Source organism: Pristis pectinata, chromosome 1 (assembly GCF_009764475.1).
Source record: "Pristis pectinata isolate sPriPec2 chromosome 1, sPriPec2.1.pri, whole genome shotgun sequence".
Classification (NCBI taxonomy): Eukaryota; Metazoa; Chordata; class Chondrichthyes; order Rhinopristiformes; family Pristidae; genus Pristis; species Pristis pectinata.
In genome coordinates, this window is record NC_067405.1 from 115,035,289 (window position 1) to 115,058,989 (window position 23,701).

General features: G+C 40.0%; 1 protein-coding gene across 1 annotated transcript; it reads left to right on the forward strand.

Annotated features, from left to right (window-relative positions):
- Positions 1–723: 723 nt before the first annotated feature.
- gnpnat1 (glucosamine-phosphate N-acetyltransferase 1) lies at positions 724–23,491 on the forward strand. The gene is made up of 6 exons (XM_052018837.1): positions 724–786; positions 8,965–9,144; positions 13,722–13,784; positions 14,822–14,949; positions 15,432–15,493; positions 21,190–23,491. Exons 2-6 carry the CDS (start codon positions 8,991–8,993, stop codon positions 21,335–21,337), a joined length of 555 nt encoding a protein of 184 aa, XP_051874797.1. The 5' UTR covers positions 724–786; positions 8,965–8,990; the 3' UTR covers positions 21,338–23,491.
- The last annotated feature ends 210 nt before the right edge of the window (positions 23,492–23,701 follow it).

Sequence of the window (23,701 nt, forward strand, 5' to 3'; positions counted from 1 at the left end):
AAATTTTAAGAGAAAAGTTTATGTCCAAACTTTTTCTAAGTCTGATTAAAGCTTATCACATATGCTTCTCTCTCCCTGGGAAGTATTTTCATTTCAGATTTCAAGCATTACTGTGATTTTGGATTAAAATTCTATCCCTGAGCAGCAGCAGGAAGCTTAAAAGGCCCGGGGAAGCTATTACCTTGCTTCTGTAATGTCGTAAGTTACAAAAGTTAAACTAGAGAAACAAAGGACTGCAGATGCTGGAATCCAGATGAAAAACACGATAATACTGGAAGAACTCAGCAGGCCAGGCAGCATCCGTGGAGAAAAGCAGGCGGTCAACGTTTCGGGGTAAACTAGTGCGTTATTTAACCAAGCTGTGAAACAATAGTAACCTCACATTGGTGCAGTACTCCATTGGCAAAAATTGAATATTATATTTTACTAGACAGGTTTCCTGATGCATGCACAATGACCAGGACTGCCAAAGGTACAAGCAAGATAAGGTATCTATTTGCAATGCAATCGCAGGCTTCGCTCAAAGTGTCAGACTTGGCGCAACCATTAAATACCCAGTTTGCTCAAGAGCATCAATATGTGAAGGCCAGCGTTGCTCTCCTCAAGGTTGCACAGCGCCGGTTGCACCGCAGTGCTCCCGGGCTCGCCTCACGCTCTCCACACCTACGTCATCACGTCGCTGCCTGCTCCCGCCTTCTGCCACGTCAGCGGAGGACGGTTAAAACTCCTCCCGTGGGGCGTTCATCCGGATCGAGAGCCGGCGGAAGAGCAGTGAATCGCGGGAGGGTGAGTGTGCGGCCTCGACTTTTGTAGGGAGTTCCCGGCACTTTGTTCAGCGGCCTGCCGCTTCGCCCCGGCTCGGCTTCGTGGGCCGCCGTGGCCCCGGGACCACCCCCCCCCCCCCCCCCCCCCCAACCGTCGTTCCGAGTCCGGCTCGTACGAAGTTGTGCCAAAGTTGGCCCGGCGGCTGAGTCCCGGCTATAGAGCCAAGCCAGGCCCGTACAAAACATGGCCAGAAATAGTGAGAGGCCCGTCCCGGCGCCCCCTCTGCCACTTGGCCTTGCCGGGTGCCATCGTGCCCCTGCCTCTGGCACGCCAGCTGCCAGAGTGTCACTGTGCCCCTTGCACACTGCGTGCTTCTGGTGTTGGCTGGCTGGGTGCTGATGTGCCCCTGCACCTGGCCCCACCGGTTGTCACTGTGCCCCTTGCATGCTGGGTGCCTCTGGTGTTGGTTGGCTGGCTGGATGCTAATGTGCCACTGCACCTGGCCCACTGCTTGTCACTGTGCCCCTTGCATGCTGGGTGCCTCTGATGTTGGCTGGGTGGGTGCTGATGTGCCACTGCACTTGGCCCACTGCTTGTCACTGTGCCCCTTGCATGCTGGGTGCCTCTGGTGTTGGCTGGATGGGGGCTGATGTGCCACTGCACCTGGCCCCACTGGTTGTCACTGTGCCCCTTGCATGCTGGGTGCCTCTGGTGTTGGCTGGCTGGATGCTAATGTGCCACTGCACCTGGCCCACTGCTTGTCACTGTGCCCCTTGCATGCTGGGTGCCTCTGATGTTGGCTGGGTGGGTGCTGATGTGCCACTGCACTTGGCCCACTGCTTGTCACTGTGCCCCTTGCATGCTGGGTGCCTCTGGTGTTGGCTGGATGGGGGCTGATGTGCTACTGCACCTGGCCCCACTGGTTGTCACTGTGCCCCTTGCACACTGCGTGCCTCTGGTGTTGGCTGGCTGGGTGCTGACGTGCCACTGCACCTGGCCCCACTGAGTGTCACTGTGGCCCTGCCCCTGCCTTGGTGGTAACTGGCCCTGGTGGTAACTGTTCCTGGCATTCCACAGCCCCAAGATGCTCCTGACCTGGTTTACACCATGTTACGTCAAAGTTGGCCTAGCAGCTGTCCCAGCCATGTAAAGCACATACAGAACCTAACTAGTGGCTTGTGGGAATGACCAGAAGTGGAATGTGCCCGTCCTGGCATGCCCACTTCCAGTGTGCTACTGTCCTGGTGAGGCATGAGCATAGCAAGGTCTTGCTTATATGGACATAGTGTTGGAATGTGAGTTGCATATTCTCACGCAACCTACCAGATGACTACTTTTCACATGTGAAAAAGGATATCCTACATTTACTACAGGCAATTGTGTAAGATGTGCAATTACTTGATAAAAGCTTTCATTGTTTTTGTAATTGTAGTTGCTCCTTAGCATCTGCCAAGGGCTGTAATTTAGAATAGATGCATTTATGAACTAAGTTCATGTGAAAGGGCTTTTTTTTTTGTGGAAATGAACATAAGATTTTGTCTGTAACTTCTTGATAGTAGTTGGTGAGGAGCCAAAATTTTCTGCAGTGTTTGTCAGAACTGGTTAAACTTTAAACATGGGATTAAAATTTTATTTCTGGGATTCCCAGGCAATGAGTGACAAAGTACATAACCCAATTGAAGACAAAGTACATAGCCCAATTTTGCCTTTGGCATTTGAAATCGCATTGCCCAAGCATGACGTTTGATTGTTTCAAATGCTTACTGCAAAGGCTACCAAAGTTCATGGACAGCTCACTGAAGATCATGGCTGCAGGTGTAAGCACCTGCAGGGATATCCTATTTGCTGAAGATGAAGCTGGCATATAAACAAAAAGGCTAGAGGTAGTAGACACAGCCACAAAAATGAGAGGCTGGGAATCCTGTAGTAACTTACCTCCTAACTTCTCAAAGCCTGTCCACCATCTTCAAGGCTCAAGTCAAGAGTATGACAGAATACTCTACGCTGCCTAGCTGGATGAATGCAGCTTCAAGGACGCTCAAGAAGCTCCACACCACACAGGACGTAGCAGCCTGCTTGATGGACACCCTATCCACAACCATTCACTCACCACCACTGATGTACAAAGTGTTGTGACCACAAAGTCACAGCACTTTGTAGCACCTACAGGATGCACTGCAGCAGCTCACCAAAGCTCCTTAGATGGTATCTTACAAACCCATGACCTCTACCAGCTAGAAGGACAAGGACAGCAAAAGCATGGGAACTCCACAACCTGTAAGTTTCCCTCCAAGCCACACACCATCCTGACCTGGAAATATGTCACCATTCCTTTACTGTTGCTTGGTCAAGATCCTGGTACTCCCTCCCCTCTCTAACAGCATTGTGGGTATACCCACACGTCAAGAACTGCAGCAGTTCAAGAAAGCAGCTCACCACCATCTTGTCAAGAGTACCTAGGGATGGGCAATTAAATGCTGACTCACATCCCTTGAATGAATGAAAAAAAAATTATGCATCAACTAGCTACATTGTGTACAACATTCACACAAGTGATAACAGTTTTCATTTGCATAATGCCTTTTTCCATTCCTCCTGTCATATTTCTTACCTTCCACTGGCCCAGTAATTGTCAATGCAGCAGAAGGAAGAGACCGAGTATTCCTCAGGAAATCATCCACTTTGTGGGTGCACCATCACGGTTATGCATGCGCTAGATATATGCAGTTCAGCAGTCTTAGTAAAAGCTATTTGTTTTATCATTTGGTGAATCACGTCACATGTGAAAGGGAGCAACTATTTAATATGGGAAACAATGGAAATCCTGCATTGGATTTGTACAGATCTAGCATTTTGGAGTGGGGTGAGGGGAGTTGGCGAGGGAGGGTGCATCATTGAATATTTGGAGCAGCAGCAAAGAATATGCAAGGTGGTAATGGGTGTTTCAGATGGATCAAACACTCTTGGAGAAAGTTTGAAGGCATCTCTATGGAGTACAAGTGCCTTGCCTTTGTAATGATGTCTTCATGGAAAGACTAGCCAGTAGTCCTCTGAATGCATTCAGATTCTTGCTGAGCACTTTCACACAATAAATACCACTCTTTTAGTAGAATAGCAGAAATCTTAGACTTGTCCAAGCAACAGAAATCTTTCCAACCCATTGCTTACAAAGGACAATAATAGGGGTGATGGTAATAGACTTTTTCCTTCTCACTAATGCCCCTATAGGTATAACACATGCTACCTATTATCCCAGTGGCTAAGCCCGTCCCTGCAGAGGTGGAAGTGATGGTGGAGTACTTAAGAGAACCAAAGCCTGCAAGAACATCCTGGGCAACAGAACAGAGCAGTCTGTTTCTAATCCTCTGGAAGCCAGAGGCTGCTGGGATATGGAAAACTACATAATGTCCATAGCTAAAGGAAGCAACCATTGTTTCGGGAAATCCAAATGAAGTGTCTTGATCTGAAATGTCCACCATCCATTTCCCTCTGTAGATGCTGCCTGACCCACTGAGTTCCCCCAGCCTTTTGTGTGTTGTTCCATTATTCTGGAAATCCTGGTCCAGGAAACAAAGCAGGAACTGAGATACAGAACACTATAGTTTCTGGAAATTTAGAAATAAAAGAGAATGTTTTGTATCTCACGCTATCAACAATATTTTTTCCTCTGTTTATTTAAATCCCACGATACTTGGGTAATCTGGTGATTCCCACAACATATTAGGTGTAGATTAAATGGAACAAATGTAATCAGTTAAGCTGGATATGATTTGTGTCTTGTTTAAAACCTTTAATGTACCATAGCAGAGTTAAGGAGCCAATAGGTCACGAAACATTAGACAAAAATTCTTTATTTTTATCACAGGACTTGAATTACGGCGTCAGCATCAGTCGTATGATTTGCAAAATGATTGTATATTTTATGTTACCATCTAGAGTTACAATAGTAACTCTTTAAATGTTAATCGTTAATAGTTACAGATTTCAAACGTAGTTATATACTTGATTTTTGGATGCCAGTGAATAATGGGAGAGTAAAATACATCAGAAGATTTCTGATTTGAATTCCCCAGGTCATTTGGATTACAGATGCTGATTGTTAGAAATGTTTAACAGTGGTGTTTTTGTGTGCCTTGAAGTATAAGTAAAGAAATATTATGAAACCAAATTAAACTTTTAAGAAACTTTTATTTATTGGCCTCATTAACAGTCAAATAATACATTTCATAAAGTTTGGTTTCTGCTCGATTAGTTTCCCTTGGATAGAACATGCTCGATTAGTTTCCCTTGGATAGAACACAATATAAATTTTTGCAACCATCCAGTCACAAACTGTGGGCTCACTAAATAGCAAATCCTGATGAAGTTTTTTGACCTCTTTACACAATAATAGACCAAATACAGGTAGATCTTCACTGCGATTTTTCTTAAACCACTCACAAACAAGTGTATCAAAGTCAGTTAATTTAGCTTCATGCATAGTTCTTTGCTTAGCAGTATGCTTACTGGAAGCGCTCTTATCAAGAGGCAACATGAAAGTTCTATGCTATCATCTATATTGCATTACCAACACTGAAATGTTCCCTCACAATGCGCACTGAATCACCCTTATCTAATTTTTGTAGAATTACAGCTTTTTTCACAATTGTAAGCATTACATGCTTTCTCTCCATTATCACTATGAACAGCACTATCACTTGGACTTTTCTCTCGGGATGTAAAGCACAAGCACAATGCATCAAATTCAAAATGGCAATGAACAGAAATACTTGAACATACCCATGATTCATTTAAATGGAAATCTAGAAAAATTAAAGATTTGGAATATTTTTGGAATATCCACAATTGGACTAGGAATTTAGGGTTATGAAGAACTGGCACAGAAGAGGAGTTGAGGCCAATGGTCATATTGAATGGCAGAGCAGACCTGAGGGGCCAAGTGGCCTATTCCTTCTATTGTGTTCTTGTATGGAAATTTCATCCAGGGTGAAGTCCATATTGACCTAAATTTGGAAACATTTGAATGAAGTCCAATTATTTTTAAATTAGCAAAAGATGTTTATAGAAAATATTTTTCTTGGAGAGTGCAACTGGTAACTGAAATGAACTGTTCACTTTTACTTTAAAATAAACATTACAACTGTGAGAATAATTGAATTATGTGTCGAACCCAGTCAGTTTGTTTTGCATTTGCAATATCTCAATATATTGACATGTTCTGATAAGGGTGAAAAGCAAAGATGGCAAAATTAAGGACCCTTGGATGCTGATACATATTGATGATTTGATCAGGAGAAAATAGGAAATATATGGTAGGTATAGAAGAATGGGATTGAAGGAGTCTCTTGAGGAGTATAAAGTATGTATGAGTCAACAGTACCTCAGAAGTGTTGATGTACAAAGGGACCTTGGGTGCAAGTTCATAGCTCCCTAAATATGGCAACGCAGGTGGATAAGGTAGTGAAGAAGACATTTGGAATGATTGCCTTCATAGTCTGAGGCATTGGGCTGTCATTTCTGGTTTCCACACCACAGAAAGGATGTGGTAGTAGTGCAGAAGATTCAGCAGGATGTTGCCTTCAAAGGAATGCTTTAACTATAAGGAGCGGTTTGATAGGCTGAGTTTATTCTCCCTTGAACATAGGAGGCTGAGGGGTGATCTTTATAGAGATTTATAAAATTATGAGGGGCATAAAAGGGGTGGGTAGAGTCTGTTTCCTAGGGTGGGAGGTCTAAAATTAGAGGGTATTGTTTTAAAGGTGAAAGGGGAGAAGTTTTTCACACTGAGGTGGTGGTTATATTGGAATGAGCTGCCAGAGGAGGTGATAGAGGCAGATATAATTTCAGCATGTAAAAGGCATTTAGGTAGCTACCTGGATAGAAAAGTAGTAGAGGGATGTGGGCCTAATGTGGGCAAATGAGATTAGCGAAGATGGATGTCATGATAGGCATGGACAATTAGGGCTAAAGGGCCCCTTTCTGTGCTGTACAGCTCTATGACCCTATGTAGGAGAGAACTTAAGAAAGGGCCATGAAATATCCTTGGCAAATGAGATTAAGGAGAATCCGAAGGCATTCTATAACAATATCAGGAGCAAGAGGGGAGCCAAGGAAAGAGAGGGTTTCCTTAGAAGCCAAAGGGGTAACCCATATGTAGAGCAAGGCACTATCTGAATACTTATCTGTATTCACCAAGGAGAAGAACAAGGAAGATAGTGAGTTCAGGGAAGGGTAAATGGATAATGTGGAGCAGGTCTGTACTAAGAAGGTGGTGTTAGATGTTAGGGGCACATTAGAGTTGATAATCCCAGAGCCAGATGAAATCTATCCCAGGTTGCTGTGGGAAACAAGGGAGGAGATAGCTGGGGCTCTGATGGAGATTTCTCCATCTTCAGCGGCCACAGGTGAGGTGCTAAAAGACTGGGGGATAGTTAATGCTGTTCCTTTATTTAAAAAGGGTAGCAAGGATAAGCTAGGTAAGAACAGGCCCACGAGCCTTGCGCCAGTGGTAGAGAAATTATTGGAGAAAATCCGAAGGATAGGATTGAATGGGATTTATGTACATTTGCAAAGGCAGGGATGCACAGGGATAATCAGCATGGCTTTGTGCAGGTGAAATCCTGCCTCATTAATTTGACCGAGTTTCTCGAAGAGGTAACTAACAAGACTGATGAAGATAGGGCATTAGACCTTGTATATATGGACTTCAGTAAGGCATTTGAGAAAGTCATGCTTGATAGGCTGGTCTAGGAGGTTAAAGCACATGGGATCCAATGCAAGCTGGTTGATTGGATCCAAAATTGGCTTGATGATAGAAGGCAGTGGTGGAAGGATGCTTTTCTGATTGGAGATCTGTGATCAGTGGTGTGCCACAAAGATTAGTTTGTGATAAAATATTAGCAACTTGGACGTGAATGCAGGAGGTATGATTGGTAAGTTTGCAGATGACACAAAAGTTGGTGGTGTTATGAATGACAAGGAAGGTTGTCTAAGGCTACAACAGGATATACATCAGATGGAGAGTTGGGCTTAGTGTTGGCAGATGGAATTAAGTCCTAGCAAGTGTGAGGTGATGTGCTTTGGGAAATCAAATAGGGGTAGGATATATACAGTAAAGGGCACTAAGGAATGTTGATGAACAGAGGGACCTTGGTGTTCAAGTCCTTAGTTCCCTGAAAATCCAACGCAGCTAGATAGGGTGGTGAAAAAAGGCATATTGGCGTGCTTGTCTTCATACCTTGCAATGAAGAATATAAAAATAGGATACTATGTTTCAATTTTACAAAACACTGGTTCGACAGCACATGGAGTATTGTGCAGTTCTGGTTGCCGCACTATAAGAAGGATGTAATTGGCTGGGGAGAGCGCAGAGGAAGTTCACCAGGATGTTGCCTGGATTGGGGAACTTTAGTTATGGGGAGAGATTGGATAGTCTGTTCTTGTTTTCCCCGGAGCGAAGGAGGCTGAGGGGTGAACCTGGTAAAAGTATCTAAGATTATGAGAGGTATGAGATTGAGATTATGATTATGATCATGATCATAGAAGATTATGAGATATGGTAGATGGTCAAAATCTTTTTCCCATGGTCCGCATCAGAAAACGAGAGCGCACAGGTTTAAGGTGAGAAGGAGGAGTTTTAAAGGGAATTTGAGGAGTTTGAAAGGTTTTTTTTACACAGAGAGTGGTTGATAACTGCAGCTCACTGCCAGAGGAGGTGGTATAGTCAAATACAATCACTATGCTTAAAGATTTAGACAGGCGCTTAAATAGGCGAAGCAAAGTAGAATAACAGTCCTAGTGTGGGTATATGAAGTTAGTGCAGGTGTGCGAAAAGATAGACATGGATGTGGTGAGCCAAAGGGCCCATTTTTATGTTGTACGATTCTATGACTAGTCGGCATATTATTGTTACCTAATTGAAATTGTCTGTTGTGTTTATTAAACAACTCAAGTGATGTTTGCTGTAGTGTGGAAAAATGCTATTATAAGGTGACAGTCACTCCTCAAATTTAATTACCATGAGAATTTATTATTTTAGAACTCAGTCTGTCTTGCGGTTATCAGGAATCACAACCAAAAAGAAATCACTTTTTTTTAAAGTCATATTTTTTAAAAATCACATTTTTTTCTTGACTGTATATGGGTATATCTGGAATATCTCAAAAAAGTTTTTAATGTTTTATATTTTTCTTTAAACAGTGTATTGTTTATGTGCTGCTTCAGCCATGATTCTTGACGATACACCCTTGTTTGATCCCACCTTGTTGAGTGAGCTGGACTGGAGTCAGAATATGGTAAAATTCTCGCCTGAAATTTCCCCGATCAGCCCAGGGGATGGACTCATTCTGAGGCCTCTCTGTACTGCAGACTTCAACAGAGGTACTATTTAAACTGTAATCTATTAGTTACTAACAGATGTACGTTAATACTGATGGCTTATGAATGCAACTTTTACTGACGTGTTCCACTTTTAAACAAAGAATCTATTGAGCTAATTTTTAAAAATGGGTTTGACCAATTTTCAAATGCTCTTTCACAGTCCAATTTTTTGCAATTATTTTGAATAGCAGATATTTCGCATGTTGAATGTGTTTATGCAAATAAGGATTTTTCTGTTGAACAGTTTATTTTTTCATCCTCTTTTCCTGTTCATATGCTCAGCTCATATATATGATACATGTCATAATCAAGAAAAATTACTTGCAGTCTTTCTTTGCTATCCCCAGTGGCTATTTACAATGCCAGGTCCACATAGTTCTCTTGGATTTTATTTCAGCTGCAGAATAGCACATGTATTTTAGGTTATGAGAGAAGATACTGAAGTAGTTACTACTGGTTCAGTTTCAGTCCAAGATATGTACTAATTTTCTTGGACGCTCCTTTGGGAAGAGGATAGTACCGAGTCATCTTGTACGTCCAACAAATAGCTGTAAATGTAGAAAATACTCAGCATGTCAGGCAGTTGTGAAATGAGAAGCAGAATTGAAGTTTGAGTCCTATGACCTTTCATCAGAACCAAAAAAATTAGGAATTAAACTTGTTTTGTGTTGCAGCGAATGGGGAGAAGTGAAGAGAACAAAAAAGTGTCAGGTGGTGTGAAGACTGCGAGGCTGAATGACACAAATGGTGGTGCTGCTGATTGAGAAAGGGTGGTGAAAGATTGTTACTCACATTTGTTTGTCTGAAGTTGAGGAGATGAGTGAGAACAGAGGAGAGACAGTGGAAAAAATTGCCAGAATTGTAAGATTCAAAACTCTGTAGTTGCAGGAAATTTGAAACAAAAGAAAATGTTAGAAATGCTTATAGGATCAGACAGTGTCTGTGGAGAGAGAAAATGAGGAGTTAATGTTTCAGGTAGATGCCCTTTCATCAGAGCTTACCAGTTCTAATTCAAATTGGAAAGGCTAGTTAACTGAAATAGTTGAATTCAGTGTTGAGGCATGAGCACTGTGACATGCCCAGTCAGCAGATGCTGATGAGATACCTCAAGCTTGTTTAGGTTTTGCTGAAACTGTGTAAGAGGCCAGGGCCAAAGGCTCTAAGAGGTCAGAATGGTATGGGAATGGAGATACTAGCCACCAACCTATCCTGGCAAAGCAGGGTGCTATTGGAGAAGGAGTGGTTGTACCTCTTTTAAAGGAAGAAGCAAAGGATCCCATGCTTGAATGGCCTCGTTCTCCTTCACCTGGCTGAATTCTGACAGTACATGTCTTATTTTTTGAGTTCACTCAATTCCATCAACTCAAAGTTATAGCAATAAGAATCCGCGTGGGTCCAAGATATGCCTGTCTCTTTGTAGGATTGATAGAATAGTCCTTGCTTCAGTCCTACTTAGGCCATCCCTCACCTCCTTTTTCTTCATTGGTGCTGCCTCCCACTGTTATACCAAACATGGAAATTGGCAGCTATGACAACAAAATCTATCCTGCCCTCACTTCAACATGACCCACCACTAACTATTCAATTACCTTTGAATATTTTAGGGTAGTAATCAATATATGATATAAATCCATAGACTTCCATCCTGATTCCTGTATGGACTTGGTTCTATTCTCCCAATTTCTCTGTTTCTGTTCTGATGATAAGACCATCCATACTGGGGCTTCCAAGATGTTCTCCTCCTAACTTAACCATGGTTTCTTCTCCACCATATTTGACAGGATTCTCAACTAAGTCTGTTCCATTTTCCTCTCCTCCCATCCTAAAGCAAAGGTAGGTGCCCTCCTGTGTTCACCTTCTACTTCACCAGCCCCCACATGCAATATGTCATCTTTAATTTCTGCCACATTCAACATGATGTCACAAACAGGCACAAATTCTCTTCCCCTCCCCTTTCAGTATTTTGATAACATTGTTTCCTCCGTGGCTCCTTGATTCACTCCCTGCCATCTCCATCAATATCTACTCCCCTTCTCATTGCTGCAGGAGATACAAAACCTGCCCTTTCACCTTTTCCTTTCAGGGGCCATCCAGGGACCCAGAAGCTCTTTGAAAAGCAAAAATTTGCAGATGCTGGAAATTTGAAATAAATATGAAAATGCTAGAAAAACTCCCCAGGTCAGGCAGCAACTGTGGAGAGAAAGCAGAATTAATCTTTCTGGTCAATGACCTTTCATCAGTTATGAATGCATAGATTACTCTGTTTCTTTCTCTACTGATGCTGCCAACCTGCTGAGTATTCCATCATTTTCTGTTTTAACACAAACATTCCTTCTGGGTGAAGCACTGACTCAGTTGCACTTCCAATTTAGTGTACTGTATTTGCTGTTCTAGCTTGTATGAGAATGGCAGTCCTGATGAAGGATCGTCACCCTGAAATGTTGATTCTGTTTTCTCTCCCCACAGATGCCACATGACCTGCTGACCATTTCGTGATAGCAGCATTTTGTATCTCACAGTTCCGGCACTGTTTTGTTTCTTTCTCTTATCTGTTTTCATTTATCTTCCTTTTGTTTACATCTCCAGCTGCGGTTAAGTCCTTCACCATTCTCTCTCAGACAGTACCACCACTGTTTGTGTTATTCACTCTTCCATGGTTTCTTGTTACGTTCCGTCTACTCCAACCCCTTCCCCTCTTTGCAACCTGAAACTTGTTTGACTTCATAACCTTTCCTAATTTTGATAACATATCAGCTGTTTCTCTCTCCACACGTGTTGCCTAATATGTTGAAAACTTCCAGCGTTTTCTTTTTTTTAATCTAATTCTTCTTCCCACCCATCCATTGTATTTTATTTAATTAATACAACAGTTGTATGATGATTCCACCTTGCTCCAAGTGATCCTAATAGCATCTTTAGTAGCAAAATATGGGCACTTAAAGAAAGGTCTACTGGGTTCATAGCAAGGCTAACATTTATTGTTAACGTCTAATTGTACTTCAGAAGGTAACAGTGAGTCAGATTGCTATTGGTAGTTGAATGAGAGGCCACAATGCTGTAGGTTTTTTGTCATAGAGGCCAGATTGAGTAAAGGCAACAGTTTTCTTCCCCACAGTAGTCAAGAGTTTTTTTTCAATTTGGTAGATTCACTGTACCTCTGAAAACTTTTTATTATATGATTAATTAATTGGATTGAAATTCTGCAGCTGTTACCTAGTACATAACCACTGGGCCACTATATGCTAAAGTTTAAGGTTCATGCTATGGATCCTGTAGGAACTGGATAGATGAGCTCTTTTCACATTAGACCCTTGTCATAATTTTTGTTATATTCCTTTATAGTTCTGAGTTATAGTAAATGGCAGTTGTGATCTGAAACTTATATAAAAGTGTGTGTATCTGAATATGTATAAACAACAGTCATTCCACTGTTCCTTATGCTATTTTGCCGAGTGCACATTAGCATACCTCTTAAAGCTTGCTTGTTGCTGATCATTATTGTTTCAAGATAAAAAAACATCAGGGCCATGGCATGTCATTCAGACCATCCAAGTTCTTCTACTGGATGCTCCCAAATCTTGTTTTGACATCAAATCAGTCTTGACAGAGCCTAGGTGTTAATAAGCCAAGAGAAGCCAATAGCACAAACCTAGCCAAGAACTGCTCTGCTACTTGTAAGGACATTGCATGCCCATTCTAAATCAAATCCTATTCAATTATAGTTCTGAATATGTTTCATAATGCAAAACGGAATGAGGTGCCTACTTGCTGTAGTCTATCTTCCATGACATTTTCTGAATTAAAAGAAATTACATTCAAGTCATGGGAATAACCTGCACTGAACATCCAGATGAAGGGTCTCGACCCAAAAGATACTCCAAAGATACTGCCTGACCTGCTGAGTTCCTCCAGCATCTTGTGTGTTGCTCCAGATTCCAGCATCTGCAGTCTCTTGTGTCTCCATCTTGTACTTAGCATCAATTAGGTTATATTTGCAACTTACACGATGCCACTTAAGTTGCACAGATCATAGAAGTTTAGGACAAAGGAGGAAGGCATTGGTCCATTGTGTCCATACCAAATGAAAAAGAACTACTCTGGCAAATCCAACTTCCCAGTTGTCAACCTGTTGACTTGCAATTTGCAGCTCATGAATTGCTCATTCAAGTAGTCTTTAAATATGCTGAGCACTTTTGCAATACATCACCCATTCAACCTGTAAGCTCCAGAGCCCACCAGGCTTGTATGTGAAAATATCTTTCTCCACTCCCCTCTGATCTTGTACCAATGACAAATCTATGCTTCCTGATATTGACTCCACTGCCAAGGAAAAACTGTCAATCCTTCCTGTTTATTTAAGCATCTTGTAATTTTGTGCACCTTGATTCAAATCACTCTGTTATAGAGAAAGGAATCCCAGTCCTGTAACCTTTCCTTGTAACTAACCTTCTCTGGACTGGGCAATATTCTCATAAATCTCCCCTGTGGCATCTCTAATGCTTTAATATGGATTTCTCCTTTAACATGATAATTAATTTAATGCAGTAATGTAACTCATTTAATTTTAATTTTTACAGGCCTTTTCAAGGTACTTGCACAGTTAACGAAAGTAGGTGATGTTGAACCTGAAGTATTTATAAGTAAGTAGGCTAGCACTTTCAAATACTGTCATACATTTTACTTTGAACTGTTAGTAAGTCCTTCAATATTGTTAAACCTGTGTCTTAAATCATCTGTAAACTGTATGTTTAATTTCAATATGTGGGAAAATTTGTTTTCAATTTTCTGTCATACCACATGTTTCAAGAAGAAAAACTGATGTCATAATTCTTTAAGATTTGATATAGTTGTTGAATTGCCAGGTTTGTCACCTTAAGTGTACAAGAATAAGTTTGATGGAGGGTTGGTTAAGACAGGGCAGTTTCATTAATATATGCTGTATGTGGAAATTAAAGCCTGTTGGATTGAAGTGGCATTACCAGAAGCACGGTTGCAAAACAAGCCAAGAGTTGGAAAGCAAATAATAGAAGTGACCATTCTTTCTTCAAACTAAAAGTAACTATGCACTATCTCTCATGGATTGGTAGTAGTCTACAACCTGACCATCGATATAAAAGCCATAATTTCAGAATTTGCAAATGATAGCAAAGTTCTATTTTAGTTAATAGTGAGCAGCAACCCAGGAAGATGCAAATAGGCAAATGTATGGCAGATGAATGATGTATTCTGCTCCTCAATTTCTTTTACTGTCACCCTGTTCTTTTCACCCCTGACCCCTGTTCGTCATGTAGCTTAGACATTTTTTGACATTTGCATTATTTCAGAGGATCACGTTGTGCTAAGATTATGGAGTTGGGAGGATTTCCCTTACCATTCCTCCCCAGAAGATGAAGAAAGTTCACAAAATATATGTAATCGCAAGCCGTGTTTGTGTTCCTAGTCACTGATTTTAGGAAATTACCTTTGTTTGCCTGAAGTGGGTAATGTGGGTAAAACCAACTAAGAAAATGGAAGGGGAAAAAAAGCCTTTTGTTTAAAATAAGGTTCTGTGATTGATGTTTTAATGTTCTGTAACTAAATCTATAGTACTTACAATAAACAAATGATCAAAGGTAAAATGACTTGGAATGTTGACCTTGGGTATTATTTTTATTTCCTTTTTCCTAACATTTTACAGAAAAGTTCGAACACATGAAGCAGACTGGAGATTACTATCATGTTGTTGTTGAAGACACTCATGTTGGACAAGTCATTGCAACAGCAACACTAATAATTGAACATAAATTTATTCACACCTGTGCAAAGGTAAGCCTTCAACTAATATATTACAGAATTGTTTTGGTAAGAACTAGAGCTTACAATTTAGTTTTGGAGCAAATTATTGTTAACAAAACATTCTATGTGTATTTGTCCTGCTGACTTAATTGAATAGGGTAGAGTTTAGGCATTTTAGCTAAAAGTGAGGAATCTGATAGCCTACAGGAAGTTGTAATCATACTGATGAAATGGCACATCAATGAAGATTGAGCTCTTTTGTTTTCTTTCTTACTCTTTCGCTTTCCTCTTCCTCTAACTCCCCAATTGTCATGTAATGTAAATGTGTTTTGATACTTGCATTTTTTTCAGAGGTTAATGTAAGGTCTTTTGTGTTCAGCTACTCAAAGAAGTAATGCTATCATTGTTTAAAGTGACTCGATTTTCCTTGGGTATATAGTTAATTTTATATCTAGACTATATCTAATGTGAGACATTTTAAGATCCTAAACTTATTTCCCCCACATATTTAGCGAGGGAGAATAGAAGAAGTTGTTGTTAGTGATGAACACAGAGGAAAGCAACTTGGAAAACTGTAAGTATTTAAATCTGGTATGTATTTTGATATTAAATGTTATTTTGGCTGAATCTATGAAACTATCTGGGTGTTTAAATATCCTCAATTTGGCCTCCATAACATGATATGTAGCTTTATTTTATTTTCAACTTCCATTATTGTCTTTTACTTGTATTGCTTTTTGTGGACCAGCCCTTTGACTTCAGCTTATATTCTCCCCAATGCCTATTGGTTCTTCTGTAAAAGTTGGTATATGTCTATTCATACTCTTCTGAATAGTACTTCAGAAGGTGCAGCCTTTCCTTCTGATTTATCTGTTAAATCCCATGTGGGTTTTGCTGGAATGGTACTAGAGCTCCCAAGTTCTCAAGGATGGCAAAATTACAAGGAGAGATTCCCGGGTTACAAGTGACCTGACTTAAAGAAATCTGACATAATGCAAATTCTCCCGTACATTTTTAAAGCATTTATCAATCGTAAAATGTTTCATTGCATCCATTAATGACTGGATGCAGTGTATATTCCATTAGTTTAATTATGAGTAGTGTTAGTGTGAAAGATTATAGCAAGTGTATGCAGAGCAATACACTATGGGTAGCTATAGAAAATGAATGTTGCCAATTTACAGAGAAACCGGCTTATGGACTGTTCTCAGGAACAGAACCCTTTTGTAACCTGGGGACTCCCTGTATATGGAATTAGTTTGCAGATCAGGCAAGAATGCTTCAACTTAGGAGTTTTTGTGCCAGATTTACATTTTTTTAAAATGTAATGCTGATGAAAAAAGGCAGATTTCAAGCTTTTAGTAAGTTTATAAGCAAAGTGTGAAGGTTCCCTGGACATTGAGACTGAAATTCTTACAAACAACAATTTTCTTTAAATCCAAACTTCCTATGTACCTTGTCTTTCCTTTTCCTGTTTTCAAGCTTCAGTGCTACTACATACCACTCCATTTTGATTTCCCAATTTAAGAAGTTATAATTCTGCATTAGTGAATCACTAAAACCAGTGTCACTTAAAGGTACAAGTCACCTTCCCTTTTGGCTTCAGATTCTTCTATTTGGTCACTGTGCCTCTATTAATGCCATTGGTTTTGTTGGCTCTGGTAGTAAATGTCACTTATTGTGTTAACAATACTTTTGTAGGAAACACCAATTGCTGCACAACTGTTGGATACAATTTAGTCCTAAATCAAACAATAACTTGCAGACAGCAATTATTATGGAGCCCCAGGCTTAATTACCTGAGGGAGTCAAATAGAAATAGAAATTTTTCTCTCCAGCATAATCTCTGTTTCGAACCCTGCTCCATACTCCCCACTGGATTTTGTGACTCCAGAGTAAGGAGCAGTGGTTGGAGTTTATGTGGACAGTTCATGCCAGGTTGGGATAACTTTGAAGGGCCTGCTGGTTGCTTCATTTCTCTTTAAAAAGTAGGTTCGCATCCCATAAATCCTCTGAATTATTCTGCATATATTGTCTTACAGTTATGCTAAAATGACTTAATTGGTATATCATTTATGTTGTACATATGTGATTGTCATGCTTACGAAGCAGCAGTACTATCAGGTCTGCTTAATGTGTAATGACAACTAGCTTGAGAAATATTTGGCGGGCAACTTGTATAATGTGATGGAGACTTCCCAGTGTAGAAGAGGCATATAAAAGGAAGAATAGCAGAATATTTATTTCTCAGGTCATTGATTTTTGTTTCCTTTTGTTTTGGTCATCTCCTTATCAATGGAATGCCAGTCATCTCCTCCACCCATAGCGAAATGTTTATCTAATTAGTGTAAAGTTGGTAACCCATAAGATATGCACACAACCTTTGCAAAGGTTTCTCTCCTTCTTTGCACTCTGGTTTATTGGAGTAGGTTGAACACACAAATCTTCATGCCTGATTTTATTTTTCTTCCCCAGGCTTACACCATCTGCTCTCTGTGTATATGTGCACACCATCTGCTGTGTATATTAATGCTAGGAGTATTATGGATAAGGGTGATGAACTCAGAGCATGGATCAGTACATGGAACTATGATGTTGTGGCCATAACAGAGGCTTGGTTGAGAGAGGGACAGGAATGAATCCTTAATGTTCCAGGGTTTCAATATTTTAGGTAAGAGAGGAGGGGGTAAAAGGGGGTGGGCAATATTACAGCTGCACTCAAGGGGAACATAATGGAGGGCTCATCCACTGAGTTTATATGGGTAGAACTCAAAAATAAGAAAGGTGCAATCACTCTGATGGGATTATCCTACAGACCTCCCAATAGCCACTGGGACATTTGAGGAACAGATTAGGCAGGCAGATTTGGGAAAGGTGTAAAAACAATAGGGTTGTTGTAGTGGATGACTTCAACTTCCCTAATGTAGACTGGGACCTCCTTAGTGCAAGAGTTTTAGACAGGGCAGAATTTGTTAGGTGCATCCAGGAGGGTTTCTTAAATCAAAATGTCGATAGTTCAACAAGAGAGGGTAGGCCGTACTGTACCTGTTGTTTGGTAATGAGCCTGGCCAGGTGACTGACATTTCAGTGGAAAAACAGGGAACAGTGACCACAACTCCTTAAGTTTTAAGATGGCTATAGCTAAGGATGAGTACGGACCTTGCAGGAGAGTATTAAATTGGAGCAGGGCAAATTACGAGAGCATTAGGCAGGAACTAGGGAGAGTTAATTGGGAACAGCTGTTTCTGGGCAAGTCCACATCTGACATTTAGAGGGTGTTTAAAGACCAACTGCACAGAGTACAGGACAGGTATGTTCCAGTAAGAAGGAAGGACCAGGATGGTGGGGTAATGGAACCTTGGATGGCGAGAGAGGTGGTGAATTTAGTCAAGAAGAAAAAGGAAATGAGTAAGGTTTAGGAAGCTAAAATCAAACAGAGCCCTTGATTATAAAGAAGCCAGAAGAGAACTCACAAAGGGAATTAGGAGAGGCCATGGAAAGTCCTTGGCAAGTAGGATTAAAGAGAATCCCAAGGCATTCCATACATACATCAAGAGCAAGGGGATAACTAGGGAGCGGGTAGGACCACTTAAGGATAAAGGTGGGAACATGTGCTTGGAGGCGGAAGATGTGGGAGATGTCCTAAATGAGTACTTTGCTTCAGTATTTACGAAAGGGAAGGACGTGAAGGATAGGAGGATCAGACGGAGCGTGCCAATATGCTAGGGCATTTTGACATAAAGGAGGAGGTAGTGTTGGGTCTCTTAAAGACCATTAAAGTGGATAAGCCCTCAGGGACTAATGGGATATACCCCAGGTATTGAAAGAGGCAAGAGATGAGATGGCTAGGGCCTTGACCAATAGTTTTGTGTCATCTCTAGACACAGGTGAGGTCCCGGAGGACTAGCGAGTAGCTGATGTTGTTTCATTATTCAAGAAGGGAAATGGGGATAATCCTGGAAACTCTAGACTGGTGAGTCTCAAGTCAGTGGTAGGGAAGTTACTGGAGAGGATTCTTAGGGATAGATTTATGAGCATTTGGAAAACCATTGCCTAATTAGGGACAGTCAGCAAGGTATTGTGCGGGGCAAGTTGTGTCTTACTAAATTGATTGAGTTTTTTTGAGGAGTTGGCAGGGGTGATGAAGGTAGAGCTGTGGATGTTGTCTACATGGATTTTAGTAAGGCATTCAACGAGGTCCCTCATGGCAGGCTCATCCAGAAGATCAAGACATGTGGGATCCACGGTGACTTGGCCATTTGGATTCAGAATTGGCTGGCTCATAGAAGACAGAGGGTAGTGGTTGATGGGACTTATTCTGGCTGGAGGTCTGTGACTAGTGGTGTTCCGCAAGGATCCTCAGCTGTTTGTGATGTATATAAATGACCTGAATGAAAACATAGATGGGTTAGTAAGTTTGCAGATGATACAAAGATTGATGGTGTTGTGGATAGCGTAGAAGACTGCCAAAGGATAGAGTGGGATATAGATCAGTTGCAGATATGGGCGGAGAAATGGCGGATGGAGTTTAATCAGGCCAATTATGAAGTGTTGCACTTTGGAAGATCAAATGTAAAGGGGCAGTACACTGTTAATGGCAAGACCCTTAACAGTGTTGATGTGCAGAGAGACCTTGGGTCCAAGTCCATAGCTCCCTGAAAGTAACTACATAGATTGATAGGGTGGTAAAGAAGGCATATGGCATGCTTGCCTTTATTGGTCAGAATTGAGTTCAAGAGTTGGGAAGTTACATTGCAACTTTATAAAACTCTGGTGAGGCAGCATCTGGAGTATTGCATTCAGTTTTGGTCGCCCCATTACAGAAAGGAAGTGGAGGCTTTGGAGAGGATGCAGAAGAGGTTCACCAGGATGCTGCTTGGATTAGAGGGCATGTGCTGTAAGGAGAGGTTGGACAAACTAGGATTGTTTTCTCTGGAGCGGCGGAGGCTGAGGGGAGATCTGATAGAAGTTTACAAGATTATGAGAGGTGTAGATAGAATAAACTGCTGGTATCTCTTTACCAGGGTTACAATGTCTAATACCAGAGGGCATGCATTTAAGCTGAGAGGGGGCAAGTTCAAAGGAGGTGTGCAGGGCAAATTTTTTTTTTACACAGAGTGGTGGGTGCCTGGAATGTGCTGCCAAGGGTGGTAGGTGGAGACAAGTACAATAGAGGCATTCAGGAGGCTCTTAAATGTGCAGGGAATGGAAGAATACGTACATTGTGTGGGTAGAAGGGATTAGTTTAGTTGGGTATTTGATTACTTATTTAATTAGTTCGGCATAATATCGAGGGCTGAAGGGCCTGTCCCTGTGCTGTAGTGTTCTATGTTGCTCTTATTTGATATGTGGTCTCTCAATGTAATCAAATGAACAAGTAAAAATGTAATCATGTCATGAAGATTAGTCATTTAAATCGTGAGACATCATGATTGTGAAAGGCAGTTAATTTGAGGTTGAGGTGTTCTTTTCACTGTTTGGCTGCTAACGTGCCTTTATGCATAAATGCCTGGGATTTTACTTCTATAGCTTAGTAACATTAATACTGAGCTATAGAGATAAAATCTAGGCTTAATATATTAGCTCATTTTGGTTAAATGATGGTGTGTTCATAACGTAAGTGACCACCATGCACCTTGTCTTAGTCTGGGGAAAGAATCAATCAGCATTGCCTTACCTAATTGCTATCCTGTATGTATATGCAGATAGGATTATAGTCGCATCCCAGCAGACTACTTTTATCTCTGGAGGACTGATAGCTTCAGGGGATAGGGTAGGGTTGTTTGTACTTGAGGAATTGCAACCCAACAGGGAATGGAATATGACAGTAGCAACACCTGAGCTCTTAAATAATTATTGAAATACTACAACCACATCTGAATTCTCTTGGTTTTATGGTATTACCACAGTCCTATTACATTTGACTTGTCAAACATAAATGGCATTTTTACTTTTGTAAAGGATACTAGCTTCTCATGATATTCCCCATTTATCCCTCCTGTATTTGGTTTCCTTATTAATGAAGTTATTCTTCCACACTTAAAGGTTGATTTTTTTTAATGAAGACTTAACTCAATAATTAACTTTATTTTTTTATCTTAAATATTTGCCTTGAATTTTGAATTATCCATGAAATTATAATTACATGTTTCATGTTGATTTGCCTCCATATTACCTGGAGTAATACACTCTTGTTTTAAAAAAATTACCTTATTATGTATAATTGAAGATGGTTCATGTTTCTAAACTCTAGATTTATTTTTGCTATAGGTTAGTTGCAGCCCTTACACTTCTCAGCAAGAAACTCAACTGCTACAAAATTACTTTAGAATGTCTACCAAAGAACAAAGCCTTCTATCAAAAATTCGGATATAAAGTTACAGAGGAACTTTACATGCAATGCAGATTTTTTGACTGAAATTTGCTGAGTGAGATTTTTATTTCTAGGAAGAATTTTTTTGGGGGAACTAGTTATAAACTTGATTTAGTACTGGCAGGATATGTAGTATATTCTGATACAAATGGCAATGGTTGCCTGTTTAGTGGTACCAAGAATGTAGTTGAAATTTAATAATGTCTTTTTCTTAAACTAAGCAGTCTTGTGGGTGATGGAAAAACTGCAGCATGGTTCACTTGGCATTGTTAAACTTTAGCTCGAGGGAATATAAAAAGCACTAGTTTTGTGAAGGAATTTTGTTTGACTTAGGAACTGGAGGTGGAGATAATTGTACCAAAGGATTTTTGTTCAGAACATGGAGCAGGACACTTCTATGCATCTATTTCTGTCCTTTAAGAGATTTAACTTATAATTTACCTGTCATACTGCTCTGGGTTCCAGGTTTAATTGAAATGCAATTATATATCTCTTGGAATCAATTCCACTTTGTATAAATGCAAAAGTTACAGAAAACTTTTTGAGCGCATTCCTGTTCAGTCCCAGGGTGTCAATGTACTGACACTGCATGGATCTTGTGGGCACTTTACAAGTTGAAGTGGAGATTTTAAGTGCTTTGTGTAGGTGTTTTCAATGTCTTTTTTTATATATTGATGGTGAGATTTTTTTATAGCATGTGGAGCCATGCCTTCATGGAACTCCATGCACCGACCTGAATGTGTATCTGTAGCCACAAGCAGGCCACAAAGTAACTCCGGTTTACTTTGCTGCTGATTTGATCAAAAAAAGGTGCAGGGAACTAAATCTAGGCATTAAAATTGCAGATCAATGTAATTTATCAATCAATCAGATCAGATTTTTTTAATTCATCTTGTAATTAAAATTGATTAATCCAAAGCACACATTTTATATTGTTTACAGAAGAATATCTTAGTTTTTTTGTTTGAATATGTAAATGCTATATTTGTATGAACTTCATTAAGGAGTATCACCTCGTGCAGCAGGTGTTAATTAATTTTACCCATAAGGGATTTTCTTACTTCAATGTAATCTCAGTCTTATCTATGAAATTACAGATACAAAAACTAATTCCTCCCAAATGACTAATGTAAATCTGCTGTTTATGGGATTAGCATTACAGTTCTATGCATCATGGGAACTGCTTGATGACTCTTTATCCATAGAGCCAGAACTAAATTCTATTAGCTCTATGTTTGGCAAAATTAATGTTTTTAGTTGAGGTGGATCCATAAACCAATTTGATAGCCCTACTGAATTTTTAAGCTTACATCAGGAAAAGCTATTTGCCCTTCTATAACAAAAGTTGTGCAGACTTCAGTAATGTTTTGTAAGTTAAAGCTGTTATTTTTTCCTGTATGTTTTATAAAATCAGCATGAAATGGAAATGTCTAATGTAATCCCCATAGTGTATTGTTACAGAGAAAATATGCAAGAGTCACTTGAAATACTGAAGTAAAAATTGGACCTTGAAAATGCATAAAGTAAATTTGGCAATATAATGTATGTAGTTTTTAGCTTGTCAAAGCACTATATTTCATAGTTCCCTTAGGAAAAATAGATTTTAGAGCAAAAGCTGTTATGGTGGAAATGTACTAAGATGAATGATTATGCTTGTTATTGTATATTTTCACCCACATTGTGTTTTTGGCTAAAATAGTTGTTATTGTATATTTTCACCCACATTGTGTTTTTGGCTAAAATAGTTGAAGCTTTAATTTTGTACTACTGTGTCAGAGTTAATAGTTGTAGAAACATGGTAATTCTGATGTGGGCATGTTTTATCTACTTTTTAGTTGGTGAAAAAATGCTATAAAAGTCTGCTGTATACTGAATATCTCAGATTTTAGTTTAGATACTATTTCACAGGACCAAGATGGGAACATTTTCAGCCCTCATTTTTTCACTGGAAATGGTAGTGATCCTTCAATGGAGCAAAAACAAATCTCAGTTTCTGTTTAAAAAGCATCTACTACGTGAAACAAGAAAATGTGTGCTTTTTGGAATTATGGCTGCTTTTAAGTAATCTGGAGATGGTTATTTAACTAATTTGGATATTTTTTCAGTAACTTTATTTCATATTAGGTTAATACATTTTTATTGTATTTATTTAATTGTACCATTTTTTTGTGCAGAGGGCAAATAAAATATCAAACTATTGGTGTGACTAAATATGTACAAGCTAGTTGAGCACAAATGCAGGCTGTTTTAGGTCACTCCTTTTGGACACAGCGCAGATTCTTTAAAGTTTGTTGCAATTTATGTATAAAGATATTCAACTCTTTCAAAATATTTGTTAATTGTACAAGACAGCCTCAGGTGCTTTGTAGTTAAAAGTAATCCTGAAGGCAGGGTCTGAATGTAGAGGAA

What these genes read in the sequence shown, in the direction of transcription:
- gnpnat1 (XM_052018837.1), top strand. Translation starts at nt 8,991, where the DNA reads ATGATTCTTGACGATACACCCTTGTTTGATCCCACCTTGTTGAGTGAG. An exon ending in TACTGCAGACTTCAACAGAG is followed by an intron (nt 9,145 to 13,721) that starts GTACTATTTAAA and finishes TAATTTTTACAG; the next exon opens with GCCTTTTCAAGGTACTTGCA. An exon ending in TTATTCACACCTGTGCAAAG is followed by an intron (nt 14,950 to 15,431) that starts GTAAGCCTTCAA and finishes CCACATATTTAG; the next exon opens with CGAGGGAGAATAGAAGAAGT.